The 19888-nt window shown below is 40.2% G+C and overlaps 1 protein-coding gene across 4 annotated transcripts in view; it reads right to left on the reverse strand.

The window, feature by feature from the left end:
- Positions 1-19888, reverse strand: part of ZNF516 (zinc finger protein 516) — a 101690-nt gene that overhangs the window by 39797 nt on the left and 42005 nt on the right. For 3 of the 4 annotated variants that reach the window (XR_007908601.1, XM_051812684.1, XM_051812683.1), the window contains exon 2: positions 17519-19541. Coding sequence is in view for 3 of the 4 variants with exons in the window: in XM_051812684.1 (XP_051668644.1) it covers positions 17519-19415 (1897 nt within the window). In the remaining variant the exon portion in view is untranslated. The remainder of the gene's footprint in view (positions 1-17518; positions 19542-19888) is intronic. The other variant, XM_051812685.1, reaches the window with a different exon arrangement.

The raw sequence follows: 19888 nt of genomic DNA on the forward strand, positions 1-19888 counted from the left end.
ACTGGCTACTCAGATCTGTCATGAATAATTGATAGAGGTTATCCATTTGAGTCCCAGCCTATTAGTCAAAACTCTAAACCTGCTGTTCACCAAGAGCAGAGTACTGCAGATGAAGGATGGAGGGGCACTACAGGGAACTATTTTCAATGATGCAAGCAGTTATGAGGGAATGCAGATTATCTGAAAACAAACACTGAATTTTTCTGAGACCCAAGACACTACCCTTTGTGAACAGCATTTCGTGTATACTTATTTTGCACAATTTATTGTCAAGAATAAAATACATCAGCCAAATCTGAATTTGAGGTTTCAGTCTTAAATCTGTTAAAAGCTTAGTGTTTGAGTTGAAGGCTGGGAAGTGCATTTGCCTCACATTCCCTTATGTATTTTGCACTGAGCATCTACTAGATATCTTCCTGATAAAATGACTTTGAACTAAAATCAAAGAATAAACACCCTTTCTGTTATGGACCAAAGTTTTCATGTTACTTTTAAAATAAGTAAATACCAAACCAGGAATAGTTATATTTACATACACACTGGAGGCCTGAGGAACTAAGACCTGCAACATGACCTACACTGTATTAACCCTGATGCAGACATTACCCAAGTAACTTACTCCATCATGGTATTAATTCCAGCAAATGGCAGCACACCTTTGAAATTTGGAGCAAGGTTAATGCATCAAATAAGAATCTACTAACTAAAAATAGTCCTACTAACCAGTGCCTTGTTTATTTATTTACAATTCACCATGACTGAACTGAACTGAAGACTCACCATTTTGACTCTGTCAGTCCATACTGCAGGGTGCAAAACAGATCATTATTTCATCTTAGATTTAAGAAGGTCAGGCTCACTGAGTTGCCTTTGTATGGTTTATAATGTCAGAATAATCCTTTACTACAGTGATGCCCGAGACATGGAATAGGATTGCCTACGAACAGCAGCCCCACTTTTTAATCTTTACAGCAGCAGTTCAGCAGTGGCATTTGAACAAGCCATGATATAGTTACATCCTTTGAGAAGCAACACCTGAAATGCCTCCTTATCTTTGCACATCCTAGGAACCAATAAAAATGTAACATTTTTTCCAATAAATACGAGAGGGAGGTCGACAAAATACAGCTTTCTCTGCAAATTTAGGGATATCAGAGCCTGCTTTTAATTCCCTTTGCTGAAACACAAGGCTCTGTCTAGACACCAGCCTTAAGGCACTCTCTTTGCATATAAGGCAGGCCAGGGTGTATGGAAGCATAAGGATTGTCAAAAAACCTGTTTAGGCTTTGGCAAATTAGTAGTGCACATTCTGTAGACAGCACAGTTCTTAGGTTTCTGTCCGACAGAAGTAAAAAAATGTTACAGTCTTTTTGACAAACTCAAACTTTCCCTGCCAAAAGCCATCCTCTCTCCAACTGTTAGGAAACCAACCTGAAGAAGGCTTTGTTCAAATCTCCACCTCTTCCTACCAGGAGATAAATTTTGTTTATTTTGACTCAGTTTTGGAGCCTGCATACTTTGGACTTTTAGACTCCAAGAACAGTAATACTGGTTTTGTATTTGACTTCTTACAACCTACAACTAACTCATCTTTTCCACCAACTCACTGGTGCCACTTTTCGACCAGAAACTAATTAATATCCTGCCTGAACATTACAGCAGAGCCTCTCCTCTCATGCTTTCTGTAAACAGCAAAGCTCAATCCCACTCCCACCTTCCCTTTAAAATATTTTTCTCAGACCAAGCTCTTGTATAACAGCTTGTGTGTAGCGGTCAGGCTGCAGACACCTTGCACACATATAGACAGTCATTGCTTTTGATGGGTCAGACTTTCAGCTATTCCACTCCCGAGGCTTACGGATACAGACTTCCAGGCAAATGGGTGAGTTCGGTTTGAAACATCATTTTGGCAACAGGGAAGTTGAACAGTTTTCGCTAAGAAATTTACAGCTGAATTGGTACAGCCTTTGCTATGGTGGCAGGGTGAGATGAAAGAAAGACAAAGAGGGAAACAGATTTGATTGCACACAAGTAATTTATCACTAATTTAACTCTGTTTCTTCCACATAATTTCTTAGCTAGTTAAAAAGTCAAAAGGCCCATACAATATTTGACATGGACAGGCAATACAAACAGCAACATTCAGTAAATCAGTCATGAAAACTGGCTTTGCCTTACAACATCTGAGCAAAATACAAGATCTAAAGCTCAAATGAATTTCATAATTTAGGAAAATAACTAATTGCACTTTAAAGAATGCCTAGTAAAATTATTGCACAATTATATGGGAGTAATTTATTAATATGTGATGATCATGTATTTCTGTTCTTTTTAGTTAGTCTTGGATCTGAAATACGAACCTTATATGGAAAGAAGCTTTGATGACAGTCATTTATTTGGGAAAGCTTTTCCAGTCTTTTTGTCTCACACAAATGATTTGAAAGTTTAAAGTACTGGAATAATTTCATATCTAGCTATTAATAAAGAGATGTTGTCTTTTCCATCTTTCATACTTTTATTAAGCTTTTACTGAAAATGCAGCTGCTGGCTTATAAGCAATTAAAGAATAATATATATACAAGCAGGCAGCCATTTTCACAGTCTGGCAAGTAACACATTTCCATAAATAACAAAGAATACAGGGTCACGATATCAGCTGTTCAGAAATTTTAAAAAGTCAGATTGCATCTATTTTTGCAGTAACTATTTGCTGGATTATTTTTATTTATGGCTTGAAACTGAATTTAGAAATGTTTTCCCTGAACTTTAAACACTATGCTCCTGACTAACTGGCTTTCTCTCTGCTGTTTTCTCACTTGACTTCCATGTATCTATGTCCATACTGAGGGCAGGGGATGACACTGGCCCACAAGCTGGGCCTGCAAAGGTTTGCAAACATCTGAATCTACTCCTCACGCATTTGCATGCACAGATTGCACACACATTGGTTTATTTGTTCACATATGTGGTCAGCTGCCCTGTTACCTGGCTCTTCAGATGCACTGCATTAATTGCATTGTACACCAGCTTTAGATAATTAGACACAGCTGTACATTTGAAAATGGTAACACACAGTGGGAAATCCTGCTGGAAGATTTTGGTCATTAACACTTCTCAAGATATACTATTATCTACTCGTTAATTCTCTGTTTTGATCCCTGTTTAAAGTTTTCTTTTACTTTTCCCTTGGGAACTTTGCCAAGGTTTCCACTCCAAAACGACTGTGTGACATTGTCACTCTGCCTCCTTCTAATAGAAAAAAATCACATATATAATTCTGTGAAAATGGAAGCAGTGTCCTTAAGAGAACCAATGAAAAAGAAAAAAAAAAATAATATTTTTGACCAACAGAGCTGATGTACAAGATAAGTTTGCTATTTTCTTTTCTTTTAAGTGACATATGAAATAATGCATTTCACACACTTCTTCCTCCCCAGGAAAGCTGACAATTTTTCTAGAAAGAGACAGGAAGCTCCCCTTCTGGGGAAAAAAACAAACTAAAATTAACGAACACCAAAACTGTTTCAGATTTGGTCAATTAATTTTCTTCCACAAACATAAGTCACAAACCATGTTAGCTTAGAAGCTGATTTTGACAATCCTATTCCCTTACGATTCAGGTAACTAAAAAAAAAAAAAAAAAGGCGACATTTGTTCCCAAAAACTATGAGAGTATTCTTGTTATTTCTCATCTAAAAATATAAACAAGTTGGGTCTCCAACATCTTGAAAGGGTGGTTTTTTCATTTTGTTGTATTGGAGGGGTCACAAAGAGGGAAAAGACTACACTGGTGATTGTGAAAGCATGAAAACTCAACAGGCACAAAGGCATACACAAAAATAAATACAGCAAAATAAAAATAAACGGGTTCATCCAGTCTGACTGCATATCTGGCATCCCAGAATCACAGTATGGTATTAGTTTAAGAGAATAATCAAGCGATTTCTTCACTGGTTTCAGGAGTTTAGATAGAGAAGACTCTCTAAGAAGAGCAGTGATAACATGGTAACCCCAGAAACTACAGAAGTGTATATCCCTTTAATTTTGATTCATGAGCAAAAATTTTTTTTTTCTTCCTTTTTTTCCTAACTGCCTCTAACTGAATTTCTGGTCTTCTGCTTCAAGTGAGCACCAAGCTACTAGGGGATTTCCTAAGTGGGATTACCAGTGTTTCTTCAGTTCCTGCTAGCTGCTTACAATTGCACCTGTGACAACTTAACTGAGTTAGCTGTCAACGACCTGAAACCAAACATGAGGATTTAAGCTCCCTCAGAAGCCAAGTTTGTGGATGAAATGTAACCTCAGGATGGGATTCCTTCTTTTGGCTGAAATTGGTAAGGACTTCTACACTCTAAGAAAGAACAGAAAATTTAAGCTAGCCTAAAAACTTCTGCCTTTTTGCCAAGAGTCTTGTTTGCCCACTCAGCTTTTGCTGCGGTACAGTCACATTTCAGAATATAATTAACCCCCGAATAAGGGAAGAATGGGAAAATGGTTTCCCTTCTCTTCTCAGGGAAAGCCTTTTGGGGTGGGAGGGTGGGGGTCAAAACAGAACAGCACCACAGCTTAAAGTAAAGAGAGGCATAATTAAGCTTTCATAAAACATCTGTATCACATTTACACATGCACTCAACTTCTAGGGAAGTGACAGACATCAAAACTAATGGAGAACATCCCAACTCTCTAAATGTAGGAAGAATGCTGCAGTTTTCCCAGCTGCGCTCTTGGGACTGTAAAACAAGAGATCAGGAAAGGAGCCTATTTCTTATTGCTTTTACTGTTGTTTTTGGCCAGGCAGTGTTACAAAGTTCTTAAACAGTGTTATCCTACTGCACTATGAGAATAATGTACACCAAGACTACTGGAAAACAATGGCTGCAGAATAAGCCCCATCATCTTCTGGTTGTTATGCACAGTAATTGGTTCCAGGGTCAACACTGTGATGCTACAACAAAGGGCTGTAGCTTAAGGGTAAAGAATAAACAGCAGGAGTTAATGGATGTTCTGTTAATATAAATGCACCCCCAAAATGAAAGAAAGGCAAAAAATAAAATATTCTGTATAAGCAAAACTGATTATGAATCCAGTGTGCAACCTTAGCTCTCAACAAGCTGTTAATTTCGCTAAAGAAATACAGCAAGTACTTTCAAGAAAACAACACATTAAGATTTTGAAGCTAGTTTGACAAACACTGTGCTTGCCACGGGTGCCAATTTATTTGTGTGAAAAATACAGGCAAAGAAAGGTGTCTGAAATTACACTATTATTCACAAAAAATCATTACTAGGGTATACGCAACTTTGTTCAAAACCACGTGTGACTGCTCCACTGAATCTAAACATCTGGGGCAAGTTATCTGTCTGATTTTAGTGCCTTTGAAACGACATGCTACATTTAAGCTAAGAAGTCCAGTCACACCAGTTTTAAGAGTCATGTTTTCAAAGTCCAGGACTTTATCATTCTGACTCTTCCCATTCAATGACACTTTTTCCCCACACACAAGGAAAGTGAAACAGATGTAGAGTTAGTGTTTTCTTTCAAAGCATTTCTCCAAATATAAAAATTACCTCCTGACACTCAAGCACTCAGATGAAGAGATACAAGAGATACATATAGTTATTCTTATGATTTGCCAGGTGAAACACTAGAACATATGAGGTATCAAAATGAAATCTCTCATTTGTATGTTTTGCTTGTTATCACACCTTCTCTTTTCAGTTTCCACTGTTCTCTGGAAGGAAATTTTTACCTGTTTTTCTTTTACCTGCTCTGCCAGCATGCATGGCTTCAGACGCTGGGACTGCTCATGCAGGGTTGTGGCAGGGGCACTGTGTGACCTCCTTCCACAATGCACTCCCACATCCTAATGTGAACAGGATGACACTGAGCTACAGCACCTTCTTCCTTGGTGCTCCACTTTCTCTCCATGGTCACTCATTTCCTTCCTTTAAACAATGCTCTGTTTTCAAGTGCCAATTGTGCCCAAATAGGAAGACTCCCCACAGTGTGCCAATCTCCCTGGCACATGCTGCTCCAGGCCTTGGCTATCCTCATGGCCCTTCTCCCATTAGTAAGCTAACACCATGACATCACTTATGCAATCACAGCATGCTTCGACCCCCAGCTTACTTCCTTGTGCCACTGATTCAGCTTTTTTCCAAGGCTGCTCCTTAGGCTCCCATTTGCTGCCACTCCTACATAAACCACCTATGGTTTGCAGCTGACAAGAGCCTGAATCCACATCAGTCCCTTCAAGACAAACTCTTCTATCAGTTCTTTTGGTTCACAACCACATGACAGTCACAATGAGCCGGATCACAGAGAAACACCCCCAGCCAGGTCACATCCATCACCCCACAGCACCCAGCACTCAGCAGCACCAGCTGCTGAGTTTAGATACATCATGAAATGGCACTTGGACTTAGCCTAAATTCAGATCCTCTACAAAAGATGGTTGTCTTACAATGTATATGCTATGAGACACTTTTGATACTGTTCATCTGATGAAACACACTCATGTTAGAAAGCAGATTCACAGATAGGGCAGTTACTGCAGAAAACCACATTTTTGACTTAACGCTTTTGCATGGCCCTCACTACAGGAATCTCTGGAGGGCTGTCAGCAGCAGTAATCTGCCTGAACTATGAATGAGCTTCCAGAAGAAGTTGTTTCCATCATTTGGATGCACGTCTAGTAGTAATACATCAGCCCTTTCCCATTTAGATCTATTAAGCTATACTTGTCACATAAACTCACATGCTTTCTAAATTTCTGCCTTTCCTTTCTCAAACCTTTTTCAGCTTGATGGACTTTTTAATTACAGTACGTTTTTGGCCCATTCCAACCTTCACCTCCCTATGTATCATGTTTCTTTCCCTTTTGTTTCTAAAGGCCTCAAAGAAAGTTGCAAAACTGGAATTTGAGTAAATACTTTATGAAGAGTACTTTCCATGATGCCTTGGTTGAGTGAAATCAGTATTTCAACTTACTGAATATATTCTAAGATTTTTTTTCCTTTTTTTTTTAACAAAATCTTTCTCTAATATAACTGACCAGGAAAGGTAAGTATAGTAGAAAATCTTACTGCACAAAAAAACTGCATCCTGAATTAATAACACTTCATTTCCATTATGAGCCTTAGTATTAGGCACTTGCATACTGATAACACCAAAGATAAAAAACTCTAATAACTTCATTTGCAAAATAAAGTGATTATGTTTGAATTATAACTAATGTGTTATGTCTGTGTGTATAAACTACTAAAAGAACAACACTATTTCCATACAAATTAACAGCATTGAGGCTTCCCTGTCAAAAACACATTTAGCACTACAGTAGCAAGTAAGAAATCCTCAACTTATGTGCACCCATTTTGTTGTCCCAGAACAATCCAAGTAAAGATTAACTTTTTCCTGTTACAACTTTACTTGTCATTCCGTGTTTGAGTATTTTTTAGGGCTTCTTCAGGCTTCAACAGTACACGTTAAAACGTTTCTGGGAAACTTGTGCCTGTGGATACAGGCATGTGCAAGGAAAAGAAACTTCTGCAAAGTATTATAAGAGGTTTAGGATTAATTTGTTCCATGTGCAGTGTAAGCTGTACTTCCTGAATTCTCTTTTAAGGGAAGAGACAGATCTGTTTGTTTCATTATCTAGTAAAAAAAGGCTTTACTACCTACCAAATAAAGGCTAAGTCATGGAAAACTGCATGCACCTTTGGTTCAGTGGTGCTAGACACCTAGCAGACCGTGCAAACAGCAATGACTAAATACAGCATCTGCTCCACTATCTTGGGGTACAGCGGGCATGGGAAGAGATGAAGTCTTTTATGTCCCATTATCATCCCAAGTCATTGCACGCAGTCTTTCACCGTCATTACACTGGTGTGCAACCTCTACTGTTGAAACATCCAGAAAATGTTTCACAGAGAAAGGGGGAAGTCCTTTAGACCTGAGGTTCACATTTCCAAAAGAACTCATATATTTCCCTTGTGGTTATGTTTTCCCCCTCCCCCCAAATATTTAGGTTTTGCTGACAACAGCTTGCCTCAAATGCTATTTAAGCAAAAAGACATCACAAGACATATGCTATCCTAAGATAACACACACCTCTGAAGTGCTGTTAGGTGTAACTGATACCTTCAACTGTCTGATGAATTTGTTATCTCAAAGAAACACAAGGTTTGGGAATGCCTTATATTTTAAACTAAACCCAAATTTAGTCTTTAAATAAATAAATAAAATCTGTGATTTTGCATCCTTTAAAAAAAAAAAAAGGAGAAAACATCTGACTTGGAGTAAACCCTAACTTCTGACTCCCACACAAGACTACAATTTCAGCTTTATATCTGTGATATGACAAAAACAATCATTTTAATGGCTATTTTGCTGTTGTTTGAAGTAACAGAGATAATGAAGTAATAACTGAGGTTTGAGATTACCAACCTGGAAAATAAAGTTCTAAAAGTAGGAGGGCAAATCTTCCCCCATGGGTCCTGTACAAGGAAGAGTATCTCATGCTCTAAATCCACGTTAAGTAAGCAGCTGTATCCAAGTTACAATAATCATCAATCGAGAGAGCACTTTTGTCTTTCACGTGGACATTTTCTCAATAGAGATTCTGCACTTTAAAAGGATGAAGGGTGGGATTTTTGCCCTCACCACCACTAAAGTGTAACCAAATCCATTAAAAGACTATCCACAAAAGACAATTCTGAGACGTGCTTCTCCCCTAGTCTTATACCCTGTAAAGTTTGCATGCTATGATACATTTCAGGATATGCAATTTATACTGGCACTGATTACAGAAAAGAAAGATTTCTCTATTCTTCTCTAACCTCAAGCCATTAGTGGCCAAGTGGTTCAACAAAGCAATTAACAATGATTCCAATCTGACTGCTTGTACGCTTAAAATCAAGCCAGCAGTTTTAAGTTTTGCTGGATCAGGGCCAAAGTATTCTGTTATTTGCCAGTTCAAACTCATGCTGTCTGTAAACAAGGAAAACAAATTCACTATGAAAGTAAGTTCTCTACACATTTACAAATCCATTCAGGTCACTGGAAATAATGTCTAGATATCAGTCACAAAATAGGGCACAGCAATCACACACCAAGTACAAAGATCCAAAAGTCTCATTCAAGAGATTCACTGAAAATTATAATGAAAAACTCAGAAGTTTTTCTCCATAGTTTCAATAAAATTCACTACATGTTTTTCACCTCCCTAAAAACATACAGACTTGATGCTGATAAATCTTGCAGGCAGTCAAAAGAAAGCTGAGAATAAGAAAAAGTTATTGATCCTCCCATTGTAAAGGGTTCCCTTAACTGCACCTAAGCTGCTCTTGACTTCTATAGTCTTGCCCATTCACTGTAAAGCAATCCAGTGCTTGAACAAGACTACTGGGTTAAAAAGTAATAAAGTGAAGTCAAGTGAGACCTAGTAAAACTTGTATTTGTAAAATGCACCTGCAGAAAACACATTATCTACCAATGCTAGGCCAAACCACGCATTACTTCTAAAACCTGTACAGTGCTGGAACTCACTCATGTTTGAGCTCCCACGGAATTTAACCCACCACATTGTCAAACCTAATGCATTAACAAAGAAAACCTGACTCAGTTTAAGACTGATGAAGGGCAAACTGTGAACCATAACGTTAAGAACAGCAAAAAGATTTAACATTAAAGGCATTTAAACAAGCCCCTCGTTAGCAGCCATTTACAGATCAGTATAATCCCACTGAACAGAGTCATGGCACTACTGAAATATTTGGGAATCAGATTAAAAACATTTCCATTTCAATTTTCATTCCTGAATCTTGCTTTACTAGCTGGGGGAAGGGAGTCCTTGCTCTCTGATCAGAAACTCCTCGAAAATAAAAGCACTACACAATGAGATCTTATGACCATATATGTCACAAAGCAGTATTTTACATGTAATAGAAACATCCAGTACTAAGAATTACCAGAGATGTTAAACTGACTTTTACAAGGCAGCAAGGCCAGAGTAGGTGTCAAGAAGTGAGGGTTTTGTCAAAGCTGAGTTTCTACGCAGCTGGATTTCCAACTGCACATCCCTATATGCAGACATTTACAACACTTGCTGAAGAAGAGCTAAAAGCCTACTATGAAAACTGGAACCCCTGTGCAACTGACTTAAACAAAAAGGGGCATTTTTGTACGCACAAACTGAAATCAAGATGGCTAATAGCTTTTCACATTCTTGGAAATATTTTTTTTTAAATGCCAATGTATGGTAAGCATGGAATGGAGAATGATGACTCGGGAAGGACTTTTAAACAAAGACACAAGCAATCCTTTGAAGCAGCTCTTTGGACAACATTTCTAAAAACTGTGGAAGTAGCAGCATGAAAAACTCATCTTGGACATCTTACATATGCTTCAGGGCAAGGTTTATCCTACTATCACCTACCTTTAAGAAACCACATTTGCTTCCTTGTTTCCTAACAGATAAAATAAAGGCTGGGTAAACCTATCTCTCCCTTAGCATCTGGTACAAATTTTCTTCCAAGCTGAGCTATGTTTTTGGTTACTCGTATCACACAACTACAGCTACAATAAACTACCTAAACAACACACCTGTCTAACTGTGTCTCTTGTTACTGTATATGGTAACCTGCAAAAAAGGAACACTAACAATTAAAGCTAAATACAGTAGAAGTATCTTTGACATGCATGAAGTTCTTCAGTACTTAAACAAGACCCCCACTGAAACGTTTGCAAGGAATAAAAGCAGCGCAACAGTTGGACTAATAATTTCAAAATGCTGCAAAAGAAGTTGTCTCTGAGCCACCATAAAGGTAACCTCTATTGTGAGAAGTCATTAATCTACTGAAGCATCTCAAGCTCAGTCAGCGATCCTTAGTTCTGACTTGAGCTGTGTGTTATCTGTTCCTCATTCCTCTGCTCCATTGCGAGAAGAACTTGAATTATTATTGTTTAACACTCTTGCTGGTCACCCACATTACATGCGACTGAGTAAAACACGACCTAGTAACACAGAACAAAGTGTGGTAATCAGGAACACAGTGGAATTTACCCAAGATGTCTACAGGGCATTTGTTAAACCGTCCTTAGTTGGTAAGATGTCAGGGTAATGTACAGCATTAAAGGGTACAGACTTTAGTATCCCAAAGCACTGCTGCCCCATTCCAGTAAAAAACTTTTTGCGTGAGTTTCTTAAAACACAGTTCCCATCATCAGCCTAAAATACAGAAGGGGTAAGCAACTTCATGTGTGTGAGGTACCCTGCCAAGGAAGGTTTTAACCATACCTGTGACTTTTCTCTATTCCTCTCCTCTTGATACACACTGGAGTGATTCTGGCTGCCAGAATTTTTCTTGTTATCCATTTTCTTGGGACAATCAGCTTAATTTCTATTTTGCTCTGTTTCCTCAGTAGTTCTTCCCATTCACATCAACCCACAGTTAAAGAGAAATAAAAGCAAAAACTATCGCTGATAGCAGCACCACAGGTAAATATATACTCACACAGGAGATATCCTCTGCAACCCTGAAGAGTGTACAAGAGTCCAAAGGGTAGGAAAGAGGTAAGTGCTGCTGTGGAGATACACACAGGCCTGTACTGGTGAAAAATGATGCTTCAACGTGCAGTGCTTTGCAGAGAAACTTCGGATCACGAGAAAGTACCACACTGCACGTGGCTTTGCTAACGTGCCATCAGGATTGGACTAAGGCAGATATAAAAGAGAAATTTCTCAAAGGTATTATTAGATGTGTTCAAACTGGTAATTGATGTAGTCCTGATCCACCAAATTTGCTTTAAGGAACAGCTGGAACCTTGCAAAGTCCCAAACAACATCTAATGGATCTTACTGCTGGCACAGGGTCCTTGCCTCTGCCCAGATTCCCCTATGATCTGAATCATCAATTTGCTGTATTTTGAAGTCCCAGAGTTTCATTGATCTCACTGGCATTAACAATCAAAACAATCAGTTTGGCTTGTAAAGTTGATGGGGTTTTATATCCCAACAACCACTCCTCAGCAATGCCAAAATTAACTGGTGAATGTGTAATCACAGCATAACACTTTTGTCTTCAGTTCCGAGACACTGTTCCTTCTTGAAACTAACTCACTTCTTGGAAGCCAGGGGCAATAGTTACCAATTGTCCAGCACCAAAACATTGTCCAATTCATTATATGCTCCTTCAGCAAACCAAATATGCTAAATAACTTAAACATACTTAAGACTGTATATATAGAACAAGATATCATTTGGCATAAAATGCCCAAAGAGCACTGTCTTCAGCGGAAAAACACTGTGGGATTTATAGAGTCTGGCATGAGAAGTATTTAAAGTGTGATTATTCAAGATATATAGTAAAAATGTTTGATTTTTAAACAGCAGAGAGAACTTCCCTTGCACACAGAGAAACATTTTTTCATGTAAGAACAATGAAGTCCTGGTACTGCATATTGGCAGCTGTTTCATGCACTTATGTTAGCAACAGAAAACATCTCCTAGGACTATCTTTTTCTGTTCTCTGGAATTACTGTACATTTTTATTTTTCTGATTTAATTTGTTTATACTGTTTTATTCTTACTGTTCCCTTCCTCCTCAAAATTACAGCCTTGCCACTTTACTAAAATATTAAAGCAAATCCAGGCGATTTTTACTTTTAAATTATTTTAAATAAAAAGACTTTTGAAATTATGTACTTTCCATTAAAGTTCCAGGTCTTGGATTTGTTATAACTTATATATCAGCAAAACAAAGTCCAAATTTATGCTTCATAAATCTCTCCTACTCTTCTTCCTGACCTACCCAGCATGCTGGCACTGCCTTGAAGGGTTTGAACCCCAATGCCATTCCACACCTATCTTCAGCTCCGATCCTCTTTGAAACCTCATTGCACAGCACAGCTCCTTTCAACAAGGTCCTGCTTCTCTCTAGCTTCCAATTGTCCTTTCTGCCCCCCCTGCACCTTACTCCCACCTCTTGTCTTGCCCCTTCACGGCATTCACGTTCCTGAGCAAGTCCCACCATGCCACCAGTAACTTCCAACCAAGTACAGCCACGCACCACTGTTTTGTATTCATTGTTGGGGTTTTTTGTATATTCTGTGCAGTATAGCAACTTGTGTCCACCCACGAGCTTCTTGGGCTGAAAGCAGTGATCGTACAGGGCCCAGCACAACAGTCCTCACTCACAGTCAGCCCCTTCCTGCATTAGCCAGTGTAAGGCAAAGAGAAGGGAGAGAAGAGGTAGGAAATAACAAAAAAGAAAATAGACAAGATGGTTTTCCCTGGAAGCAGCATTCTGAGGTGCAACATCCTCCCTTTCCCTGATGTCCTTCCCCGACAAGGTCAGGCTAGGAGCAGCATACCTCTCCTTCCTTCCTATGATACACTCTTTTTCTTTTGTTTTTTTTTTCCCTTCCTAGATTACTTTTAACATTTACTTCCACACCAGTCTGACACTTACATGCAAGAAGTAGTACCACCTTTATGGCACTCCCTTACTGACTGAGCTAAGACAAGTCTGTGCTTTTACTAAGTCTGCTGAGCACCAAGAGGTATTAAAATTGTTTTCACTTCTTTTCTTCATCTTCCCACCTACCAACAGCAGTAACAGCCTCAAAAATTATACTTCCTTCTTCACTGCAGGACGGAAATAGTTCATAGAGCCTAATGTAACAAACTGTAACACCTTCACTGCTAAACACACCATGGCAATGAAGAGGCTCACGCCTTAAAAATATTAAACACCAAATTCACTGACATATCTAAAACTACATTTCAGCCGAGAAGCTGAAAGATTATAAAAATGGTGTTTTCCCTTCACTTTTATCAACACATACATAATCCTTCTCTACTCTCTCAGTCATAGCTCTGTGGCTCTTTTTAGGGAAAAATAAAAATCACAAAAAAGCCCAATCAACAATCTCAAGTTGGAGAAGACAACTTTGGATGGTTCAGACAGCTTTGGATGCAACTCAGAGAAAATTCAGATACATTTGGGTAATGGCTTGAATGATAAATAAAAACAAAGACTCAGCTGGGGTAGGAAGATATCAAAAATATTCAAAGTCTGCTGTCAACAAAGCAAATGTGCTTTGAGTCACCTCTTCCCACATGGTTGTCACGCAAAGCACACCTACTTCTTGCATGATCTTTGCATGATAGGTATCACACAGTATACTACATCTAATTCTAGAAAACTCTAGAAAACACATTTTTACTCTCCTTCCAATAGATGAAATACACTTTGTAGTCTTATCCCCAGCAGTTGATAAACTGGGTTTGCAAATACTACGTTCCCCCCATCCCCCTCCCTTGTGCCTGAGAAATCATGATGTTACTCCCCAAAGGCAGATGTGCTACGAAAAAAAGAAGTGCCTACCCTGGGGGCTTTAAACCCCATTTCACATGCAAGGTGCAGTTCTTGCTCTTCTCCCAGTAAGCCCTACCAGTACTTCACAGTCCCTGTCACCCTCAGCCTCAACACCTGCTGGCCCAGGACCATACAGGCCCACTGACAGCTTCCCTGTTGCAAGACACTGTGCGTCAACAGGACTGCTCAGATTACTAAGAATTAAAGGCACAAAGAAGTACTTTCAGCTGTGTCAAGGCCACAACATTCAATACTTGGCAGTCTCAAGGCCTTTTTCTGACACAGGATAACATAGTAATGCGTCAAAGGGGGAAAAAACATTAAAGATAGGAAAGTGAAAAAAAAAAACAACAGATACTATATAACCTCATGAATAGCACAAGATTTTCCTGACCACAGCCTGAGTAAAAATAATACTGCAGAAATAATTTCAGGAACAGGAACCAAGAGCACTGCTTGCCTGCCTCCACTGGGGAGGGAGGCTGTCCATGGGGCTGGAGAGCTGCTCTTGATGGAAAAGCTTCACCTGGAAGAATAACTAAAAAAAGCTGCAGGATAGCAAACTACAGCACTTCTAGGACAAAATGTGCTTCAAGGCCATACCAGAACACCTGATTTTAACAGGCACATACATGAGGGCAGAATTTGGCCTATATTCCTTACACCTTAAATTACTGTTCACAGGGGAGGGAAAGAAAGCCTCTTGAGTTTAAAATCTTGAGATTAAAACTAATTCTACAGCTTGCTGGACAAAAGGGCACTTCAGCAGAAATGTACTATTGAAAACACCATGAGGCAGAACACAATATAAGGGCCGTGACAGTAAATGTGCATACCAAAAAGAGACAACTGAGAAATTAAAGTCCTGAACACTGACCTATGAAACCTCCTCTAAACAAAATAACAAAAAAACACCAAAAAAACCCTCTCCACCTTTCTTTCAAATTCAAAAAAAATCTTTGTCACCTGTAAAAAAAAATTCACTTTATTGAGGCAGTGATTTGAGTTAAATAAACTCTACTAAAGAGCAAGGGTAATATTCTTCTTGGATTAAAACATTTCTTATTAGCCAATTAAGCACCTGATAGCTCTTCACCTGTGATATTAGCAAAGACAAAATGAAGCAGCCACCCTCCTCACCCATCACTGCAAACAAATCCCATTTCCAAGATGCACCTTTATTTAGGCCCATTAGTTTGCTGCTTCTTTACAGTTAAAGAAGATGAGGACCAATTTGATATCCACAGAAACAAGTTTTCAGGTGTTGGCTAGTAACAACAGTTAACCCAGTAACTTTAATTCCTGAGAGGAAATTGCTGTGTGACTCTAACTCTTCCCTTTCACTCCTGCAACAAGGGCTCAAAGCTTGAGTTGAAGCAAGAATCAGAACAAGCAAAGATATGAGACAACTCTTCTTGCTAGAAATAAAGTGTTTAATATGGAAAGTGTGTAAAAACAGTTTTCCTATTTGAACATCATGCGAAAAAGTGTTATGATGTTTTTACCTCATCTCCAGAGAGATGGTTTTTCATCACAGCTGTTTTGATAAGGGCACTGAACATTACAATTGTAAAACATGGCACCCTACTTAACTCTAGATAAAGCTACAGTTTTATTGCCACATCTTGTGTCAACTGTACCCAAGTGTTTCAGGTGGCAGTTGATGGATTTTCACAAAATAACTATGCACGCTCCCATAAGGAGCTTTGTTTAAGTGTTCAAGAATCCAACAGCAGATGGAAAAGCCAAAGTCTGAGTCTTTTAAATGAGCAAATAATTATACTGAAAGTATTTGTCAGCTTGTCACTAGGACTTTCTGGAGTTGTTTACAGAAAGGGCAAGAAAGCATAAAAAAAAAAAAAGTGGAGCTCTTGGATTAATTTACTTTTCTGTTCTAGTGTGCACTCAATTTGTCCATTGAGGACTTGATCCAAAAGCAAAATGAAGTTTATGACTGTCTCTGTAAGTTTAAGGATAAAAAGATGGGTTTAATTTTTTAGAATTTCAACCCTTTGGAGCTCTCTTCCCTCTACACCTTACATTTGGAAGTTATATTGCCAAGCAGTGTCAGTCATAACTTTAGTTGTCCTAAAATCATGAAACATGCATGAAAGAAACTTAATGACAAAATAAATGTATCCCACATTGCTTCAAAAATTTATGAAAAACATGTAACAATACACAATTCTGGAAAAAGTCGTTTTGTTGCTGCAGGGTCTGAAGCCAGGAAAAAGGGCAACATACATAATATCCTGAAAGAACAAGGTAATTGAATAAACCCACCCTCTTTTACAATGGTGCAGATTACTTCATCCACGATGGTCTTGAAAATGAGTTTAACTCTATAGATAACTACGTTCTTCACAACAAAAGGAATGAAAATGAGAGGAAGGCATTATTGTTCACCAAACAGAAACCAAACAAAAACCAGCAGAAGGGCTAGCAAGGAAAGAATGGTTAATCTCACATTTCTAAAAGGGTATTATAAACAAAGCATGGTGAACAACAAAAATAAAAGATTAAAAAAAAAAAAAGAAGATACAAAAGTGCTTAATGGCGTTCTTTTAAATATTTACTTTGCTGCTATTTGGAGAATAATTTGTTCCATTTAGTAGCATTGGGCTCAAAGGACCGCTTTAATCCAGAGAGATTAATTATAGCCTTTGGAGTTATAAACACAATTTGGGAAGTGAAGCAGAGAAGAGGAGAGAGACTCCTCTCATGTTGGCGATTAACAAGTTTATGCGCTTTGGGCCTAGATTACACAGGCTGTGACCCTGCTACACCTGTACACTGCAGGCGGAACACTGCACAGGGTACCCATGAAGTGAGGAAGAATAGCCCCCAGGATATCCAGGGAAGACACTACCCTACCCTACAGTGTTGCTATAGGCAACTAAGATACTTCTCAGGTGTCCTTCACTGGCATATTATGAAGACGTCACCTGATCTCACTTTATTACCTACATCAGAAACGAGCCACCATGCTGAGACAAGCAGGAGGCACGAGACCCCATCCACACTGCCTTTAAACCTTTCACATGCTTTCACATATTTCTTCATCTGCTCATTGCTGTGTCCCACACCAGGAGACACAGGGACCAGTAACATTAGCAAGGAAAGGCTGGAAGTGATCTTACCTAGCAAGGGGTTGGCTGCTCCCTCCTCTGAGCTTTCCTCAGCCCCCTCCTCCCCCAAGCCAGAGGTGGCCGAGTCCTCTGGGGCGGATGCAGAGCCAGGGGTGCTGGGCCCGCTGACGGACCCCAAGTCACCTTCCTCACTGCTGGAGCCGTAGCGGTCAGGCTGGGCAGCCGTCCCGCCCTCACTGCAGCTCCTCCGCTCCTTGCGGTGCACCCGGGAGTGCAGCACCATTTGGTGGTAGGTGCGGAAGATCTTTCCACACTCAAAGCACTCGGTGGACTTGTTCTGGGCGGCCCGCCGGCTCTGCCGTGAGGCAGGGCGGTAGTCCAGATCCCCCTGGGCAAGCGGGCAGCTCTCCCCTGGCGGGGCATTGCTGGCTTTCTCTGGGCGCCCACTGGTGCAGCTCTTCTTCTTGGGGTTGCTGGGCGAGTCCTGGTCTCGCTTGCGCTTCTCCTGGTTGACAAGGATATACTCCCTCTTATCCTTGTCGTACGTCACGTCCGCATCTGCCAGGGCCTCATCCCATCCCACATACTTCACATACTCCGAGGGCTCCACTACTTTTCCTTTGGTGGCCAGCTGCCAAGCTTGGTAGCTACTGACCGGATCCAGCTCGGCTACTCTTTTCCCAGGTTGCCCTCTTGTAACTCTATCCAGTGCTACAGATGGCCGTAGATTGAGACACTGCAAGAAAAACTGCTTCGTTACCGAGGAGCTCAGGCTCCCATCGGTCAAGCCCTCCGCTTTATCCCCGGTGCTGCCCGGCTGCACCCGGTAGTGAACAACATTATGCGCTTTCAGGCTTTCCATATTTGTAAACAGATTTCCACACTTGGTGCAAACTTCATACAGAGATAGGCCTGTCACAATTGTCTCCTCTTGTATCACGTCATTGATAGTGGCTATGAGCTCCAAATCATTTTTTGGTTTGTTTTTGCTCCCAGACCTGGGGCCATGCGACTTCATGTGGTTTTTGAGAAACCAGGGCTCTTTGAATCTCCTGCCACAAATATGGCATCCGTGATCAAATGAGCCCCTATGCTTTTTCATGTGAGCTTTCAGGAACCAGGTTTGACTAAAGGCCTGACCGCAGACTTCGCATGGAAACTCGCCTGCACTCAGCTCGCTCTTGCAGTTCTCAGTGTAGGCCTCCCCATTGGGGACCTGAGCTGTTATATGGTCCTTCTCTATGTGGTTTAACAGCGTCTCCTCCCTCAAGGTCATGTAGCTGCACAGCCTGCACTTGAATGGTTTGTGGACCTGGTGCAGATGCTGCTCCAGGTCCTTCTTCCTTTCAAATTTGTTTTTGCAGAAGGTGCACTGGTAAGAGGTCAGCTTGCTATCCTCCTCGGCTGGTGCCGTCTCTGTGACCTCCTTCTTGCTGCTTCTCAACAAGATCTTGCTGCTATCGACCTGAGCAGTACCATTCAAGATCTTGTTGCAGGCAGATGTACTTTTAGTGGGGCTGGTGCACCCACCAAGGCCCTCTGAAACGCCCATCTCCCCCAGCTGTGCCTCTCCCATCTCCACCTCGTGTCCCTGACTTAAAGTGCCTGTCCTGTGACTACGGATGTGAATCTTCAGGTTGCCCTTTTGGGAAGCTCTATGATCACAGTAAGGGCATTTGTAGGGCTTCTCACCCGTGTGCTTCCTCATGTGTTGTGACAGGGAGCTCTGAAAAGGAAAACTTTTACCGCAGATGCAACAGCTGTGGCACGTGGTCTTGTCAGCATCCATATCGTTCTTGCTTAGCTTGCCAGGGCTGGACGATCTCCGTAACTCCATTTCTGCCTCTCTTCTACGATCCATCAGTATTACTGCAACAACAGGTAAGCGGGGCAGGAGCACAAAAGCATGTCTGGCAGCAGAGGAGGGCTGGGCTGCATTTTCAATCATACGGTTCTGCAGAGAAGTGTTTTTATTGCTTCAGTCTCAGGGTAACGTTTCTCCTTTCAGCTGCTCAGGAGAGTCCGAAGTGAAAATTTCCCTCTGTGTGCTCTGTAAGAAGATGGCATAGATCACCTGAAACAAGAACAAAATCATACAAATGTACAGATTCTTAAATATATTAAAATATATTCATTTTCAACAATTCCATCACTCGCCCCGTACTCAGAAGCACACCATACGACAATTTACTGCACCAAAAAGCAGCAGTTTCTCCTTCTGCTGATATTCTAGACTTCAATGACAAGCGTAATTACTAAATAAGTAAAATGCATAAAACAGGAAACATTCATTTACATACACTGACATCACAGCGTCTTGAATGAAGTGCAACCTTTAAAAATAATTTTTTGTTTTAAAACCAGGCAGAAGTGGCTAAAAATACACCTTAAATGAGGAAAACATTTCTTGAGGGGGTTATT

This window comes from Manacus candei, unplaced genomic scaffold (genome assembly GCF_025592945.1).
Source record: "Manacus candei isolate 608988 ecotype Guabito, Panama unplaced genomic scaffold, ASM2559294v1 h1tg000088l, whole genome shotgun sequence".
In the NCBI taxonomy this organism is placed as follows: domain Eukaryota; kingdom Metazoa; phylum Chordata; class Aves; order Passeriformes; family Pipridae; genus Manacus; species Manacus candei.